This window comes from Accipiter gentilis, chromosome 21 (assembly GCF_929443795.1).
Source record: "Accipiter gentilis chromosome 21, bAccGen1.1, whole genome shotgun sequence".
Lineage (NCBI taxonomy): Eukaryota > Metazoa > Chordata > Aves > Accipitriformes > Accipitridae > Astur > Astur gentilis.
The window spans coordinates 8,654,193-8,671,300 of NC_064900.1; the positions used below are offsets into that span (position 1 = coordinate 8,654,193).

At 41.8% G+C, this 17,108-nt stretch overlaps 1 protein-coding gene across 1 annotated transcript in view; it reads left to right on the plus strand.

Moving 5' to 3' along the window:
* ADGRG7 (adhesion G protein-coupled receptor G7) overlaps positions 1-17,108 on the plus strand; it is a 22,229-nt gene continuing 5,121 nt past the window's right edge. The window contains 11 exon segments of the mRNA XM_049824240.1: positions 1-76; positions 78-111; positions 3,245-3,352; positions 7,922-8,047; positions 8,833-8,877; positions 8,880-8,947; positions 11,345-11,415; positions 11,897-12,261; positions 13,865-13,946; positions 14,957-15,118; positions 16,118-16,259. Of these exon segments, the coding sequence (XP_049680197.1) occupies positions 2-76; positions 78-111; positions 3,245-3,352; positions 7,922-8,047; positions 8,833-8,877; positions 8,880-8,947; positions 11,345-11,415; positions 11,897-12,261; positions 13,865-13,946; positions 14,957-15,118; positions 16,118-16,259 (1,278 nt within the window). The 5' untranslated portion in view covers position 1.

Consider the following 17,108-nt stretch of genomic DNA (forward strand, 5'->3'; position numbering starts at 1 on the left):
CATGCCTTCACTCCACTGGGACAGAATATTGGTTGGAATTACCTGTTGTGCAGTGACTGTGACCCTTTAGGTGCTATTGTATTTGGCAGTTTGTCCTCAGGTTTAAAACAGGTAAGAAATATAATTCTACCTGATTTGAGTTCTATTTGTGCTCTTTGGGTTCTCTTTCCTTTCCTAAAGTATTTAAACATGATTGCTGATAAACACGATTGCATCCATGCTGTACAATTCTTAGGTGGAAACGTTTTTCTTTTTACACTGATGTTTAAAGAAGTAACCCAAACTTTGCATTCTGCTGTAAAACAGAATAGGACGACAAACAATCTCTAGATTGTTTTCCTTGTAACATGTTTACACTGTATATAATTCCTCTGATAAAGCTTTGAGAAATGTCTTGAAATTTTCTCACTCTTCTGGTAGAAATCTGTTTTATTTTTCAAAAGACAAAAATAAACCTCTAGCTAGGCTAGTAAAATTATGTTGTAAAGAGGAAATATTTAGCTTTACCTATGTTTATAAGTTTGTATGTATATAAGCAAAACATGCTGTATATTACTTATTCATGTTTTCATTACAACTTGTATTACAGAAAAGTTTGTTGAAAGAATATCAGAGATATTGGTTTGCATATTCTATACCCCCAAATCAGGTCAATACAATCTGTCATAAGACACTTCTGTGCGCAAACTTGGAGCAGAAAACTGGTCAGTGCTTCCTCTCAGCAAAATACTCACTATATTGACATGATACAAAATTACTCATGGACCTATATTCAAAATTCATAGAAAGAATCAGATACTCCTGGCTGCTTGTCCAGCAGGGAGTCAGATATAATTGGAGACCAAGAAACCTGGGGAAAGTTTATATGAGGATACATTAGGTTATATTTATGTCCAGAGATTTATCGGATGTTTGTAGGGAGGGAACCCACCCAAGGCCAAGAAATGGCACATAAGTAAACAGCAACTATTTAACATCCGTCAGTAATTATCTACCTTTGCTAATATAAGTATATACCCAGCGCTTTGTTTGATTTGATGGAGCTAAACCCAGATGAAATGGGAGTTAACTCTCAGTGCAACTTGGGGATACCTCTGCTTATGCCTCGGATTTAGACAACTGCAGGCAAACAAGCTGCTAGGAACTGGATTTAAACTGCGGCTACTTCAGGGATGGAGAATACCTCCGTGCCCATCTGATGCGTTGCTTGTTGTGCGTAGTGGTAGTGTTTCTTCTTTATTCAAACTTTAACCACAAGTTTTATCATTAACATTTCCCACGATGTTTGATTAAAAAAACCCCCAACAGTTCATGATGACATACTATTATGCGAGCATCGTTTCGTTTTAGTTTAAAAATATATATGGTCAAAATCAATGTGATTCTTGAGATGATTAATGTCTGCAAAACTTAAAAGCCAAGGACAAATAAAAAGAAGATGTTTTCTGAATCATAAAATAAAACCAGAAGAACCCCATGATTTTAAGCCAATGCCACAATTACTGGAGCCTGATGAGTTTTACTGCGTGTGGGGTAGACATGACTGCATTAGTCATCTCAGGAATTCATATTTGTGAAAGACACATATTTCCCTCTGTGAAAAAAACCCGCTTTACAATGGTACGTAAGACTTTGAACAGTAGGCTAAGAAAGGTTACCAAGGAGCACTAAATAGAGCCACAGTTTCAACTGACATTAACAGATCCCGCGAGCATCACGTTGTTATGACAGAGGGACTCTTTTGGGGAAGGCAAAGGTAAGGCCGATGCTGTTTGCTGGCACCTGCCCTTCGCCGCACGGGCTGCCTGGCAGCTGTGCCGGCACCTCCACGGGTAAACGCTGGACTTTTTAACCCCACAGCTTTGAGCTTTTCTGTCTTACTGCTTTCAGAGGCGTGTCAGCCCTGTCTTCCTTTTCACCTTTCCCTTTCCTTACCCTCCTTTTGCAGCCTGGGACTAACAGTGCCAAAGCCAGACCCCGACAGCCCAGCCGCCGCTGCCGCCGCTCCCACCCGAGGCAGCCCAGGGTCTGTGCCCTTGCCGGGCAGCCTCGCTCCTTCCCTGGCTTCGGGATGCTCCGTGCCGGGTTACCCTGCCGCGTCACCTTCTGCCTGGCCGCTTTGGGCACGCATTCACCAAGTGAGACCGAGGCTTGGAGCTGTGCTGCAGGTTTCCCAGATTCTGTGCGTTCCCAGGCTCCCATCCAAAGCAAGCGGCTGAGCCCCGGTGTCTCTCCTCTGCCACGTTGCCCCACGTGCCACACGCCTGTGACTGGCAGGTGAGCCAGCGCTGCTGGGCAAGGGGCAATAGTTGCCCAACCAGGCACCCGAGTCCCCAGGATATAGCCGTTCCCTGGAGCTGCGTAGCTTGGGCCACCCAGATCTCAATTGCTGGAGGAGTTTTCCTTTCCATTCTGTAAGATTTCCAACGGAGAGACAATGTGTTTTGAAAAGCTGATGTCTAGTGGAGGCATTACCTAGTGACACATAGATGCTATTCCACTGTCATCATAGACATCTGGCTGTAGTGTAGCTGAGACAGCCTGAAACACAAATGTTAAATAGCAACAACATGAGCAAAAGCCGAGTGATGCGTGCCAAGAACAGAATTACCCCCGCCACGTGGCACATCCCCTTTGCAGTAATCTTCCCGTTATATGAATCCCATTAAAGACTAAGAAGTTAGGCAATCTTTTAGTTCAGCAAGAACATCAGAAATATACAATAGCACATGTGTTCCTGACAGCACTGTTTGCTTTTGAATTTTCTGGCTTTACTCTATTTGTCAGCGTCTCAAGACACAGGCACTAAAATGTCAGATCAAACGGCAGCCCTCAAGTCTGGTTTTCTGCATTATTTCAAGGCATACCATACCATACCATACTGCACCCAGTGCACAGGTGCACATTTTCCACCGTGAACCTTATGGGAAAGGATTCCAACTCCATCCTTCACTTAGGGACCAGGTGACATTGACTGTGAGGAAGCCTTGGTCTGTGGAGATCCCCCAGGTCTTGGACCCATCTTTCAGAGCCTGAGGTCCATCAACCCCACATTCATGCCATTGGTTTTAGTGACAAGGAAGGACCAGTGACTAAGTACATGGGAAAGACTGGGTCACGTACATTTTTTAGTTGAAGCTTCAAATAAATCATGTTTTTTCTTTCCTTCATCAAATTAGGTAGATATGTGGTTTTACATACCTGTTAATGAATATTTTAATATCTTGATTCTTTATTTACACAGACACCACACAACCCATAGTACCTCCGTGCCCCTGCCTCAACAGTGACGTCTGTCAGGACGGAGCCTGCGTGTGCCCAGAAGAGTGGGTGGGAGCTCTTTGTGAGATAGGTCAGTACAAGGCAGGCACCATGGGCAGCTGGCGACATTTCTGGGAACCCTTTTGCTTCAGGAGGCCCCTGATCTTTCCCCCCGGCCAAGACTTGCTCAGCAGGGTTGGATCCACAAGCAGTGACGTGGCTCTTCTTGCTAGGTGAGGCCATATCCTTTACCCACTTCTGTTGCTCTTTCAAATTAATGATGTATCTGAGGAAGACATTACAGGTTTCAACTGTCTGTGGCCTGTTTCTAGCCAATTTGGCCTTTGTTTGAATTCCTCTGTCTGAAGATCACAGTTGACTTAAAAATCCGATTCAGATGTCAGTGGCCAGTATTGCCATGTCTGGATCTGCCAGTGTTTAAGGGACACCACCCAGCTCAGCACCCTGCAGGACAATGCCTGTCCTCAGCTCCTGCTGCCACTGGCACTGGTTTTGGATGAGTCAAATTTCCTACGCCTGGCACAGCACTGGCTTGGTTGACTCCCATTTCAGTGCCCTCCACCGCAGCATGGGACCTCTGCACTGCCCTAACTGGAGCAGGTTCTCCCAGACGATGCCAGAAGGGTGCTGGCTCACCGAGCCACAGCATCTCCAGAGCTGGTAAGATCCCCAGCATGAGCTGGGGATCACTGGAAAGCCAGTGTTGGCTTTCCAACCCAACACTGTGGCCAGTGTGACACATGGATAGGCTGTCAGGTGTCAGCTGTGCCTTTGTCAAATGACCTCACATGTTTGGTCAGAAGGACGTCGAAAGATCTGCAGCTTATCCAGGAAAACATTCTTGGTGAAGACTGCTAGGTAGATGGAAACTTCAGGCCCCCCATGTCATTTCCCTTATGACAGGATGGGTAACGCATCCAACAGACAATGACAGATTGGATTAGTTCATGATGGGTTGGAACATTTGGGCAATATGTTTCAGAGACGTTGGTTTAAATAAAATAATCATGGCTGGGTTTTCAGCACTGGAAAGAAACCATGATGATGAGTCTGTAATTCCCTATGTTCACTCCTCTGGTATTCTGCATTTGATTTGCTGTGAATTGCCTTAAAGAATAGATTTTAATAACTGCGGTTATTAAAACACATGAGGTAGGAATGTTTGGACAGGCATCATTAACTTGAAATAATAGCAAACATTATTGCATTTACAAAATCTGAATTCTACTCTGTTTTCCTGAGCAATGTTTATACTGCCTACCCGTCTGTTGTTCCACCTTCATGGTAACTTTGACTTGCTGACCAGTTTCAACTAAATTCACTAGATGGTTGCGGATCTTAAAGGTCTCGACATCCTATGAGTTTTGCACATGTCACTAGTTGGGTACAGAAGACCAACCCTGTAAATACTTCACGGAGAAAAGGGCAAGGAGACTCATGCTGGCAGTGGGGAGGTGGGGGCCACATGGGCAGTCAATCCAGTCTAGCCACTAAGAGGCATAGCTCTAAACTACCCATGACATTTGTCTCCTCTCCACCAGCTAACAAAACAAAGGTGTATATTTTATGTGTTGGGAATCTAAAGGTGGATGTAGGGGACAGAGGTTGCGGGGGGAGCTGAGGCATGATGCAGCATAAAGGGCGTGGGAACATATTGCTAAAGGTGATGGGGAAGCTGGAAGGAAGGGCAGTCGTGTGTCAGGGGTATAGAGGAGGTGATCTGGTTTATTGCCAGCAGGATACAGCAGGGCATATAGGGTAGACAACTTTTGTAAACCAATTACTTTTGTTCCAAGGGTGATGGAAAATTTCCACTTGGCTCATATTTCATTCCTTTTGTACATTACATCATGGTTACTTTCCTTCACAGATCATGAAGAAGGGCCTGGTTTTCTTCCTACTTGTGATTTCTTTGGGGTTTTTTTTGTAATTCTGAAGCAATTCTACTGAAGCCAAAACATTTGCAATAATTTGAGAATTGCATCAGTGGGAAAAAAAAGCACCAAACAATTTTATTTCAGATGGACTCTCTTTAGTAAGTCCAAACCCAAGTAGTACAGATATGTATATAAACCAGCCCAAAGCACTTTCAGATTAAGGCCTGAATCACTAGAAAGATAAAAAATAAAGCTTGAATAGGTACTCATGTATGAATGCATATGTATTCATGCATGAATGTAGCAACTTATTCCTGGCTTTCATCTGTCAGAAGGAAGGCAGGATCACTACAAAAGTATTCAAATCCATGCGTCTAGACAGGATTCATTCAAGACTGCTGAAAGACCTGGCCAACGTCACTGTGGGGCTGCTATCTGTCACCTATGGTGATCAAGGGAGGCCACAGGGAACTGAAAAAAGGCCAACATTATGCCCACCTTTAAGAAAGGCAAGAAGGAGGGCTGGGGAACCATAAGCCACTCAGGCTTACCTCAGCCCCTAGAAGTATTATGAAGCACATCCTCTTAGAGTCTATTTCCATGCATGTGAAAGACAAAAAGATAATATGGAACAGCACGAATTTACAAAGGGCAAATCATGTCTGACCAACCTGACTGCCTTCTGTATGAAATAACTATGTAGACAACAGAAGAGCAACAAATGTAATATACCTTGATTTTAGAGATGCCTTTGACAACATCTCCCTCAACATTCTTGTTTGGTAGGTGAAGATGTACAGGTTGGGTGAATGAAACATTAACCAGGTTGAAAATTAACTCAACAGCCAAGCACGAAGGCTTGGCTCAATCAGTGACTTGACTGGAATACTGTAAAAGTAGAGTAACCTGCCGGTCGACCCTAGGGCCAGTATCATTTAATGCCTTTATGAGAGACCTGAACAACGACACAGCATGCCCTCTCAGCAAATCTGCAGACAAAACTAAGCTTGGGACGGGGCAGAGGTATTGTTGACACAGTTAATGGCAGAGCTTCGATGCAGAAGAACCTTGAGAAACCTGAGGATCATGCCAACAGAAACCTCACAGTGTCCAACAAGGACAAGTGCCGAACTCCGTGCCAGGGACATTGGTACGGACCAGGAACTTGCTGGCTGAGGAATAGCCCTGCTGGAAAGTACCTGGGAGCGACCGTGGCTGCCAAGTTCCGTATGAGCCAACAGCGTGTGTTCATTGCAAACAAGGCAGAGCAGCTGTGCTATGTGGAGGGAGACAGGTTGACGGACCCTATTACCCTCCCCTTCCTGGCACCGGTGAGGCCCCACCATGAAATACGTGCTTAATATTGCCCCCTGTACCCCAGGCTAAAAAGACCTGGAGAAGCTGGAGAGGGTCCAGCAGGATGCTGTGAGGACAGCGAGCCTCCAGCTAACTGAGCGGGAGTTGCCAAGACCATTGAATCTAAACTCCTCTCGGTAGGGACAGAAGGTAAAGCAAGGGGCAGCAGTTGTAAACTGCAGTTTGAGAAGCTGAGATTGAGCATGAAGAGAACTGTTTTGGTTAGAAAGGTAGCGAAGCATGTAACTGGAATATGTTTCCCAGTGAGGACGTGGAGCCTCTGTTTGGTCTAGATGCCCTCCAGAGGTTCCTGCCACCTCACATTTTTGAGACACCTCGCCCTGCTAATCACCTCCTGGCAAGTGAGGTTCAGGTATGATGCTGTAAGGCAGACCTAATCTTTGCAGAGTCACGGTGTCCTTATTTGTTCATAACCATGTTCATTTCTATAGAAGGAAAGTATCATTGTGTCATGGGAAACTGAGACCCTATAGAAAACCAGACCCATAGAAGGTTACGTGACTTGGCAAAGAAACCCGTGCCAGAACACAGAGAACACTCCAGGTCTCCTGAGCCCCCCTCAGGACCCTCACCATAAGTATGCGTCTTTGACTCAGTCCTGCTAATGGGACACAGTCATCTGAAATGTGGTCCAAATTAGAAAAAGTTAGCAAAAGCAGGATGTTGCAAGTCCTAAGACCAAGCAAAAATCTTCCGCCTGTGTGTTGCAGTACTTTTTTCAAGTGTTTGCAGCATTGCAAGGTATATTTCTGTTAAGTTATAGTGGTATGGTATGACATGAGAATGCTCTGTGCTGCTGTACCAGGTCAGGCCATGGTTCCACTGAGGTCATCATCCTGCCTTTAGATGTAGCCAGCACCAGGTGCTTAGTCAAGGCATGGGGTTTGCGTTGGACACCCCGTCCCGTTCCAGCAGGCAGCAGGGCAGCGACTCCTTGTGCCAGAAGCCACATCCGACCCATCATGCTTCAGACTCACCGAAGGACCGTCCCCCATTAATTGTCCAAACCCCATTTGGAACAAATGTGTATTTTTGCCCCCCCTGCCATCTTCTGTGGCATTAGGTTACCAAATCTGACTTCTGCATAGGTAACAAGACTCTGGTAGTGAAGCTTTATAATCTTTTACAAATTTTCTAGGAGCAAGGCAGTGAAAATAGGAGAGATGGCAAAAAATATGGGCTTTTAGGGTTTCAGTGACTCCATAAATATCACTTGTAGCAGCTTAGCACCTTGGGTTTAGACAAGATTTACCCAACTGGTTTTATTTCCTTTAGGGCAAAAGGTTCAATGAGCTTCCATTGTCTTAATACTATTTTATCTTGGAAAATTGGTCCTTGTATTAAAAATATTTGATTTGAATATGGGGTTTTTTCCTTCTGTGCAGTTAATTTCTGTGAAGCCAGTACTTGCACAGTGAACATTCCTGAATGCATGATAAAAACCTTTACTTTTGAATGGATTATAGTGGGTAAAAATGGCAACTCCAAAGAAAAATGCAAACCTGATAGTGAATGGTATGTGTTTCTTTCCTTTCACTTCTACTTCCCAAAAGTAAATGTAAGGTTTGTGAAAGATGTCAGATTATTAGACCAGAAGAGAGGTCAGTGTTTGAAGCCAGAAAAGCATAGGTCAGGCAGCAAGAGCGCAAACCACACAGCTTTCTACCCCAAAAGCAGAGAATTTAAGGTATGCACGCCAAGTCCTATCTGTGCCTGTCTGGGACTGGGCTGCGAGTCAGTTAATACCTGCTCCTGAACAGCCTTTTGATTGACAAATAATCTATTTATATCCTACTATTTAGCATTAGGATTCAGGATGCTTTCCATCAACTGTGGTTCCATGAACTGTCTCAGTTTTCAGAAAGCTTGTAGAGGACTGAGTGTTGCATGGTGGCTCCACATGCTCTTTTGCATTTCTTTCACAACATATAAGCTATGTTTTTCAAGATATGATAAAAAGTCTTCCTGATAGCTCAGTGCTGATGCCTGTGCCTCCCATTAAAAAGATGTGTTTCTGCAGCTCTAGCATAACTAAACCTATCTGAATTTGGCATGAATAATGTCAGCCACTCTGACAAGATTACGTATTTGAGTATAAAACACATGTTCTAAAAAGAACAATAACTACTTAAATAATTCATAGTCCCTCTTAACACTGAAAGACAAATATTTCACATGCAAACAGAAAATAATACTGGATCGGATGTCACACCCACAGTACAGTTTTAATTCCCAATGAGATCATGTGCATGTGAGCACTTCTGTACTCAGTGCATACCTTTCTGCTTTTACAAAATTACAGGTAACACTTCAATGGCAATCTGGATGTGCTCCAGAAAGGGAGAACTCCTACTTTAGAACTTCCCAAAATTCTGAATTGTAATGAAAACCTGGACTCCCTAGCATCACAAGTAATCTTAAATTACTATTTAAACAGTGTCTGAGATTCTGCATCATCCCAAGAAAAAAAAAAAAAAAGTGTTAGGAAAATGAGGCAGGAAATATTTATGTGTGTTACTTTTCTTAAAACTTTGCAGAAAGCAAAATTAATCACCAAAGCCTTTTTCATTGGCATTCCTGGCATATGCCTGCTTTGCAAATGGCCTGAATTTCCAATGGTGATTATTTTATTTTGCTTGGTTTTGCCTGAACACAGCATCCCATTTCATATTCCTTAACTGGCCTGCAGTTTCCTCAGTCAGGTTCCCAGTTCACAGCAAATGCCTCTGAATGGAGGCAATGCTGGCCCAGGATACCAAATCAGTGAGAAAGTGAAAGGGATTTGGAGTAGACTGGTATGAGGGAATGAGGTGATGCTGACACTAACACATTAGGAAGGATTAAGAGCGAAGCCTTTCCTTTCAGTCCTATGATCAGCTGAACATGGACGAAACAGTTCTGTCCCTCAAGAATTCAAATTCAAACTCTTTTGTATGAATGATAAACTCTTCCCGATAAAATCCATCAACGCCTAAGCCTTGCTTTAAGGCTTAGCTCTGCCATATGTACAAAACATGGAGAGCTGAATGTGACTAAGCACCTTACAGACAGTGACTGCTTTTCTCCTGCTTCTGCGCTTTGTTTCCTTATCACTAGTCCCAAATGAAAAAAAAAAAAAAAAAAAGAAAAAGAAAAAGAAAAAAGAAACCAGCTACACTCCCTTTAAATAAGAGAAGTTCCTTTCATCATGTATTTTTGCTTGACTATTGAATGCTTCTCCTGCCTGGATCCTTTGATGGGAAACCCTTGAACTCAATATTATATTTTCCCAGTACATAGCCTTCACTAAATGGTTCAAATGCCAAATCTTCTCTAAAGTAATACATAATATTAGTAGCAGCTATTCTAATGCTAAGAAGATTCCCCATAAGGTTGCAACATAAGGTTATTGTGGGCCCGTTAGTAATTTGGGATTTTGTGAGGAGCCGCGCTGTGGTGCTGCCATCTAGTGAGCCTGGGGCAGCTGGGGGGGGACAAGGGGAACGCCAGGAGAAGGGAGGAGGAGGTGTGCGTGGTAGGGATCCGGAGCCCAGCTTTAAAAGGATGTTATTCCTCCTAAATACAAATATTTACTTTGACTATAAGGTCGTGCTAAAAGTCAGAAGTAAGAATAGTGAGAACGGGCGTTCCCGATCTGCTGTTTGTTCATGGCGCATATTCAGATGTTTTCAAGTCAAATAATACCTTCTCCAGTAATTATAAATGCAATTTCCTTCCTCCCTATGCAACGCATTCACCTTTCTTTCCTACCGTTCCAAGCTTTACAAACACTTCAAAGCTGCATGATTGAATTAACCTTGATTTTGATAGCTTCCCAACATAAGCAATTTGAGAACAATTCAGTTATTGAAGTTATTCATTTAAGCTATTCAGTGGCTGGAGTACGAAAGCGATGACTTGATACACTGTTTAGTTGGTCTCCATAGCATAAAAAGGAAATTCTCCTGATGATCAGCAGATTTTCCATCTCTTCAAGTCTTATTGTTACCTAGCTATACCTTCATATAACACACAGCTAATGCCTCACCTTTTTTTGTGTTTAGACCTTTAAGATAGCACAGACATTTACGCTCTACCCATTAAGTGCTAACTGACTCAAACTGGACCCGACCAGCACTTCTAGCAATTATTATTAGTATCTCCAGATGCCACATCTACATGGGGTGAGGGCAGTCTGCCATTTCTGTTGCATTTCACATCCCCTGCTGCCTCGCTGATGTCTCTGTTACTACCCTGGCCAGGCAGATGACAACACAGACCCAGCACTGTATTATTGCTACGCTGATCTGTGCTATATGTTGAAGTGTTTAGTTCATTACTCTCAGTAAACACCAGGCTTTAAAAATGTGTAACAGTATTGCATGACCTTCTTTTTATTTTCCTGTATGCCCTGTACCCTGGTATTACAATGTCTAGTCAGTTATCTTCTAGCCAGTTACCAATATGCCTGTTACGTTGGTGTCTTCATTCAAGGTTAGTCATTTCAGTCCACTGTCTTATCGCTTAGACTTTTACCATTCATGTAAACGCATATATGTTTTCCCTCAGGTTCTCTTCTTGCTATCCTACTCAGATGTTACTCTGCTTTCCGTTGCCTATTTGATAGTTTCTATACTCTATTGCCTTCTGTTTATAAAATGTCTGTAGAGAACAGTTGATTTCAAAGCACCGTGACTATACAGCAATGGGGGTTACGCACACTGCTTGTACTACAGTTTTATTGTGAGTGACTTAAATGCAATTGCAGCAAACTTCCTTGATGGATGTGCCTGTGATTAATGGTGTCATGTGATTCCCCCTTGCACAAGGAGCAAAGTCATGCCAACAGAGTTGCAGTTATTGTAGATGAATGCATGTTTCTCGTCCTGCTTGCACTAATGTAGATTTGAAGCAATCTGTCAAGGTCAATGTTTTCAAGATTGTAGGAGCTTCCAGACTCTGCCTTTTAAATGCATTTGTAAGACAGCATTTGGAAGTGGAGGATTATTATTCTCTTGTACCTTGAAGAGTGTTTAGAAATACTTGTCTTACGCTATTTCACCTCTTAATACTGAAGATTCTAAAAAGAGCAGAGTGGAGAAAAGAAAATGCATTCCAACTGCTGTTGGAAAAGGCCCAGTCCTAAAAGGTGCTGGGTATTCTCTGTTCTAGTTGAAATCAGACAAAACTGATGGATTTGGTAAGTTGTCTGAGAGTAATGACAGTGTAGAATTCTGCAAACAAGTTATTGCTTTGGTTTCGCTCTGTATTAAAGACTGCACACTCTAGCTTGCCTTTAGTATCAATGGAAGTGAGGAAATATTTTACAATTTCTCTTACTTTGCTCTACTTTTTTCTCCTATATGTATTCCTACCAATAGTAAAACTCTGAAGTCACCTGTAACGTGGATATTAGTGAGTCTCTGTTTCTCTATGCTCATTTTTAACATCATCTTCATCTCTGGAATTGGAAACCAAAATGCCAGGAATCACAGCAGCAATACCACCAGCTACTGCCAGCAATACCTTCCCTATGATACCGCCAGTAACACCTTACTCTCATCTGACATGGTAGATCCTCCCGCAGACTCCTGGTGTACGGCTGTGGCTGTCCAACTGCACTACTTTTTGGTGGTGACATTTATGTGGACAGCACTAAATTCGGCACAGTTGTACTTACTGCTGCTTAGAGCCATGAAGCCCCTGCCTGGACTCTTCCTCATAACCATGTCAGTGATTGGATGGGGTAAGATTTAAAGTCGTATATATGGCAACTCTTACCAAAGTATCAGTACATAGTACATTCAGGGAGAGTTGTAAAGATAGGAGATCAGTAGAGAGCAATTATAATCAGTGTCTCTGTTTTAGCACAACATGATTTAATAAATAATCTCCTGTTACTGCTCACACTACTCGCATAAACTGAGCTTGTTTTCATTGTCCTGATAACGGCACTGAAACTGATAGCTTGTTCACTGGCACAGCAATGTAGGTCTGTTGTGTGCAGGAGAAATTTTCACAGTCATCAAGGCATTCAACAATCTGTTTCTGTCAACTAAGTAAAAAACCTTTCAGGTACAGTGATTGCATATATGGACTCAAATTTTTCATTTACATCTCTCTGAGATTCCTCATGACCTCAGCCAGAGCCTTGCATATATCCAAAAGCAAGGAGTGACTGACATTATTTGTTACATATTATTTATTAATAAGCAAAGAGCACATTCTTGCACATTCTTAAGTCAATACAACAGCTAGCAGCAATACCGCAAGCTGAAAGGGAACTACCTGGAGGACTGAAGAATGCAGATGGATGCCCACTAGGTAAAGTAAAAATCTCAGCCTCCTTCAAGAAGCTCTTCTAATACAGTGTACAGGAATACCTGCCTTTTCCATGTTGTGTATGCAGCTTGTGTGGTATGTTGTTTCTGAAGGCATCTACCAAGTAGTTTTAGATCCTGATTGTTTCATTATTATGTTTTGCATTTGGGTGGAGGTAGAGGCAATTCCTCTAAAATTTTTAGAATTTGGACTGCATGTGCAAGCCAGAAAATGTTCAGCAAAAGCTGTCTGGCTACACGTCACTGTGCTCCATGTATATTCACACGATAGCACAGCGTTACATTCTTGACTGTGTCCTGTGACTAGTTACACATGTCCAAAATAGCATGATTCTGACTCACAACTTTTCAGATCTACTTTGAGAGCACAGCAAATACTTGGCAGTCTAGAAGATCTCTGTTAGAGCTGAAGGAGGAACAGACTTTAAGAAGCATGTTTATTTCTCAGATAAAAACTTGTGCGGGAGGCTCCTTCCAATGAGATGTGCTGCTTAGCGAACAGGTAGGCAGGAGACATGGAAGAGAGAAAGAGAAGCAAAGGCATCAAGGAGGCAAGCCCACTCTGCCACGCTTCTCGGGGGGCAAAAGTTATACTCTGCATCAAGCTGGCATGAAATATAATGGTGCTTGGTGCAGAGTTTTCTTAAATTATTTTCTCGCTGCTGACAAGAGGGTAGGGTTGCACAGCTGTGATGAGGGAGGTAGCTACAGCACAGGAAGGAGTTTGCTCTGTCACCATTGGTGTTGGCGCTGGAAGTTGCGCTGAAGCTCTTTAATGGCAAAAATCAGCAAGTCGTGGGCATGAGCTGTCCTCAGAAAAACAGTGCTCACAACCCTCAGTCCTGCCTTTTCTCTAGGCTATAGAAAACCCACTTAGCTTGGTGCAAGGCAGATGAAACGGAGCTCTTAAAATCTATGCATTTTAGGAGGCAAGAAGTTATTTGTGTGGAAGGGAGGTACGCCTATGCAACCGAACAATAAATTGCTAGTGTCTCTCCTATTAGTTAGGAATCCCTGCTGTAGTAGTTGCAATAACACTTGGGCCTACTTACAGAGAAGGAATAGCTTTAAACTACCAACAGAAAGAATTGTAGGTTCATGTATTATTACAATACTTGCTATCCCACACCTTTTGTGATGGCTTATTATGAATACAATTCTAGATTTATTGTTGGTATACTATGTTGTATATCTAAGTACTTAAAAGAAAACAAAACTTTTCACTCACGCTAAACATTCACTATAAGGAATTGCAGTTTCTCCTCACTAAGGATTTAGGGTACTGGATCCACATCTGCCTTGAATTCTCCTCCAAGATCCCCTGTGACTTTAAATGGAAGCTGTGGATGCTCTTAGCCTAGCTGAAATTCAAGACCTCATTTAAGTGCATAACAGCATTTCAGTACCTAAACTTAATCCTTCCATTTATTTAAAATCTTTCTGGCCAACATAACTGTACCTCTATTTACCCTAGGTTTTTGGTATTGGTATTCATTTTAGTGCCCACATACCACAGCAGGCTATTAGGCTTACAACGCACCTTGGTGATAGTGGATGATGCAGAACAAAGGTAGACTTCTTTTGGAAGCATAAATACAACCCCCTTCCACATGGTTGCTATCTTATGACACTCATTTAGGGAGTGTTGACTTCTAACTTGAGATTATTTGGCAATGAAAGAAAAAGAGGTAAAGCTTATTGCAGGATAACACTGCCCTTCTGAAGTTGCCCCTGTTATTGTTTCAACCTTTCTCCATTATGTCTCCCCTATTACTCTTTAGCTCTATTATAATATATACTCTAAAGATAAACTTGCATATGGTGGCCAGATACCTAGTTGGTTAGCTATATTGCACCTTACTGTATTTCTCTATGCAGTTTGCTTGATAAATCATTTTGCATTTCCCAGAGAAAGAGAAGCATGATTGAAAGCCCTCCAGTTCTCAGGGAATGGTTGCCTTTCAGAAATAGGTTAACAAGGCCTAGAAAGCCCTATGAGATCTTTCAGGATGAAAAGTGGAATATTATTTTGTTTTGTTTTGGTATTCTGAATAATGTGTCTAACAAACCTTCTGAAATGGCCTCTCTTTATATTAAAAGTTGCTGGCTTGCAGCACTGGATCAAAATCAGAATTTCAGTGTGCAAAAGCCCATGTTGTGGTCATTCCTCTTGCCAGTAGCACTCATACTCCTGTTTAACATCATCATCTTCATCAAGATCAGTGTGTCTGTGACATGGAAGAAGAATGAGAATTTGACAAGGTGAGATGGCATAGGACTCCTCAGATCTTTCAGCAAATGTGTTCCTTGCTCTCTTGTCACCAGCTCAGACTTTCTTGCCACAAACTGAGATTTTTGACAAAATCTTTTGTTTTAAAGAAATGTATATTTAAAGCAGTCAGAAAATGAGTTCCATTGTTGCAATGAGTCAGACTTTGTTCAACTGCATATCAATGAACAAATTTCAGGCTTTTGCCCCCTTTTTTTGGGTTGCAGTGTCACTCGACTTCACCGAATGTTATCCCTGTTTTAAACCCATATAAGTGAGAGCAGAGCTGGGTCTAGCCAAATGAGAATTATGAATTTCTCAGCACATCTGAATGTCAAGCCAGTTCCCTAGCAGCTTTGAAGCAGATTTACTTGCTCAGTTTTATATCAACACTCCATGTATTGTCACAGGCCGTGTGTCACAAACTCTGGAGTGTACATTGTATTATTTAAAAGGGGATTGCTTTAGTTTTTATTAATCCCACAGAACTGATCCATTCAACAAAACTTTGTACCATTTCTGCATTGCTTTTATGAACAATTTTCATGGTTGGTGCAAACAAAATACCTTATCTCTGACTCCTCTCAGGCTTGAGAGAAACTGGATATCCAAACTTCACTGGCAGCTTATTCTTATACTGAAAATTAAGCACATTTGGATTGAAGTTATAAGCATTCTAAAAAGCTTACAATAGCTAACAAGCTAATTTCAATGCTTCTTATTGCCTTGGTACACCTCACTTTTTTTTGTTAAAGAAAGATACAACCAAGGTACATGCTGCAAACAGAGTATTCTGATAAACCTGGTTAGTTTTATTTTTCTGGATTTCTTCTCTGGATGATATGTCAAACAAATGTAGGGAGGTGTACGTTCTCAGCTCACCTGAATAACACACCTTTGCAATATAGCCCTGAATAAATAGGAAGCTTAAAGCTCTAAAAGATATTAAATGGTATAGAGAAAGACTTAACTTTTTTTGTGTGTTTTTCTAGGAATAAAAGGGATTCATTTATGAAAAAGCTGATTGCCACTGTCTCTATTGTTGTAGTGCTCAGAAGCACCTGGATGATAGGCCACCTCATGTTAATAAGTCAGGAAGAAACAAGACTTGTTTTCAGCTGTTTTGCTACCCAGGTTAAACTATTTAGCAATTCTGAGACTAATAATCGAGATAATGAAAAAAAAAAGTTGGGTATATTTGTTCTACAGCTTGGTATAGCCTAGGAACTTGTTGCTAAGCAGTTATAGAGATTTAGAATTTTTGTTCAGAAAGGGATGCTATCCTTCTGGTCTGCCACTCATAAATCTCTTCCCATCGTGCAAATCAATGTGGGATTTTATTTCAAGGTCACCACTGGAAAGATGTTCCTGAGTGGCTTCTCTTATACCAAATCATACATAAAATTATATGCAGAATGTATATCAGGAAAAAACTTCTGCATCAGCTGTGGGAAAGAGTCCCAGGGAAGTAACTAGAGCTTCCTGGCTTGAGACTTTTCACAATGATCCTGGATAAAAGCCTACAGGAAAGCACCTGCCTCTTTTTCCCCTATGGCCCTGCTAAATTCTTGGCTTTATATTCATACAGGGCATATGAAGTACTTGGAGTAATGGATACTTCATTATTACACCACTGAATATTTTCTACAAAACAGCTAATTGGAAATATGTGAAAATCCCCCCATCCCCAAATATTAAGTTGCTTACTATCAGTTTGATCTACTGAAAACTGCGGGCTTGTACACCAGTGGGGATCAGATCTACAGATGCTCTGTACAAAAAGTCCTGAAGTGATTATTAATACACTGACAGATGGATTATACCCATGATTTAAAACTGAAATCAGGAACAGGGAACAGAGATCCATTTATTTAAAACCATGAGGGTTTTTTTTTTTGGTTTTTTTTGTTTTTTTTTTTAACCCAGGATACTCCTGATTAATCCTTGAAATGAGAATTTAGAAGAACAGGTATAGAAATTTTG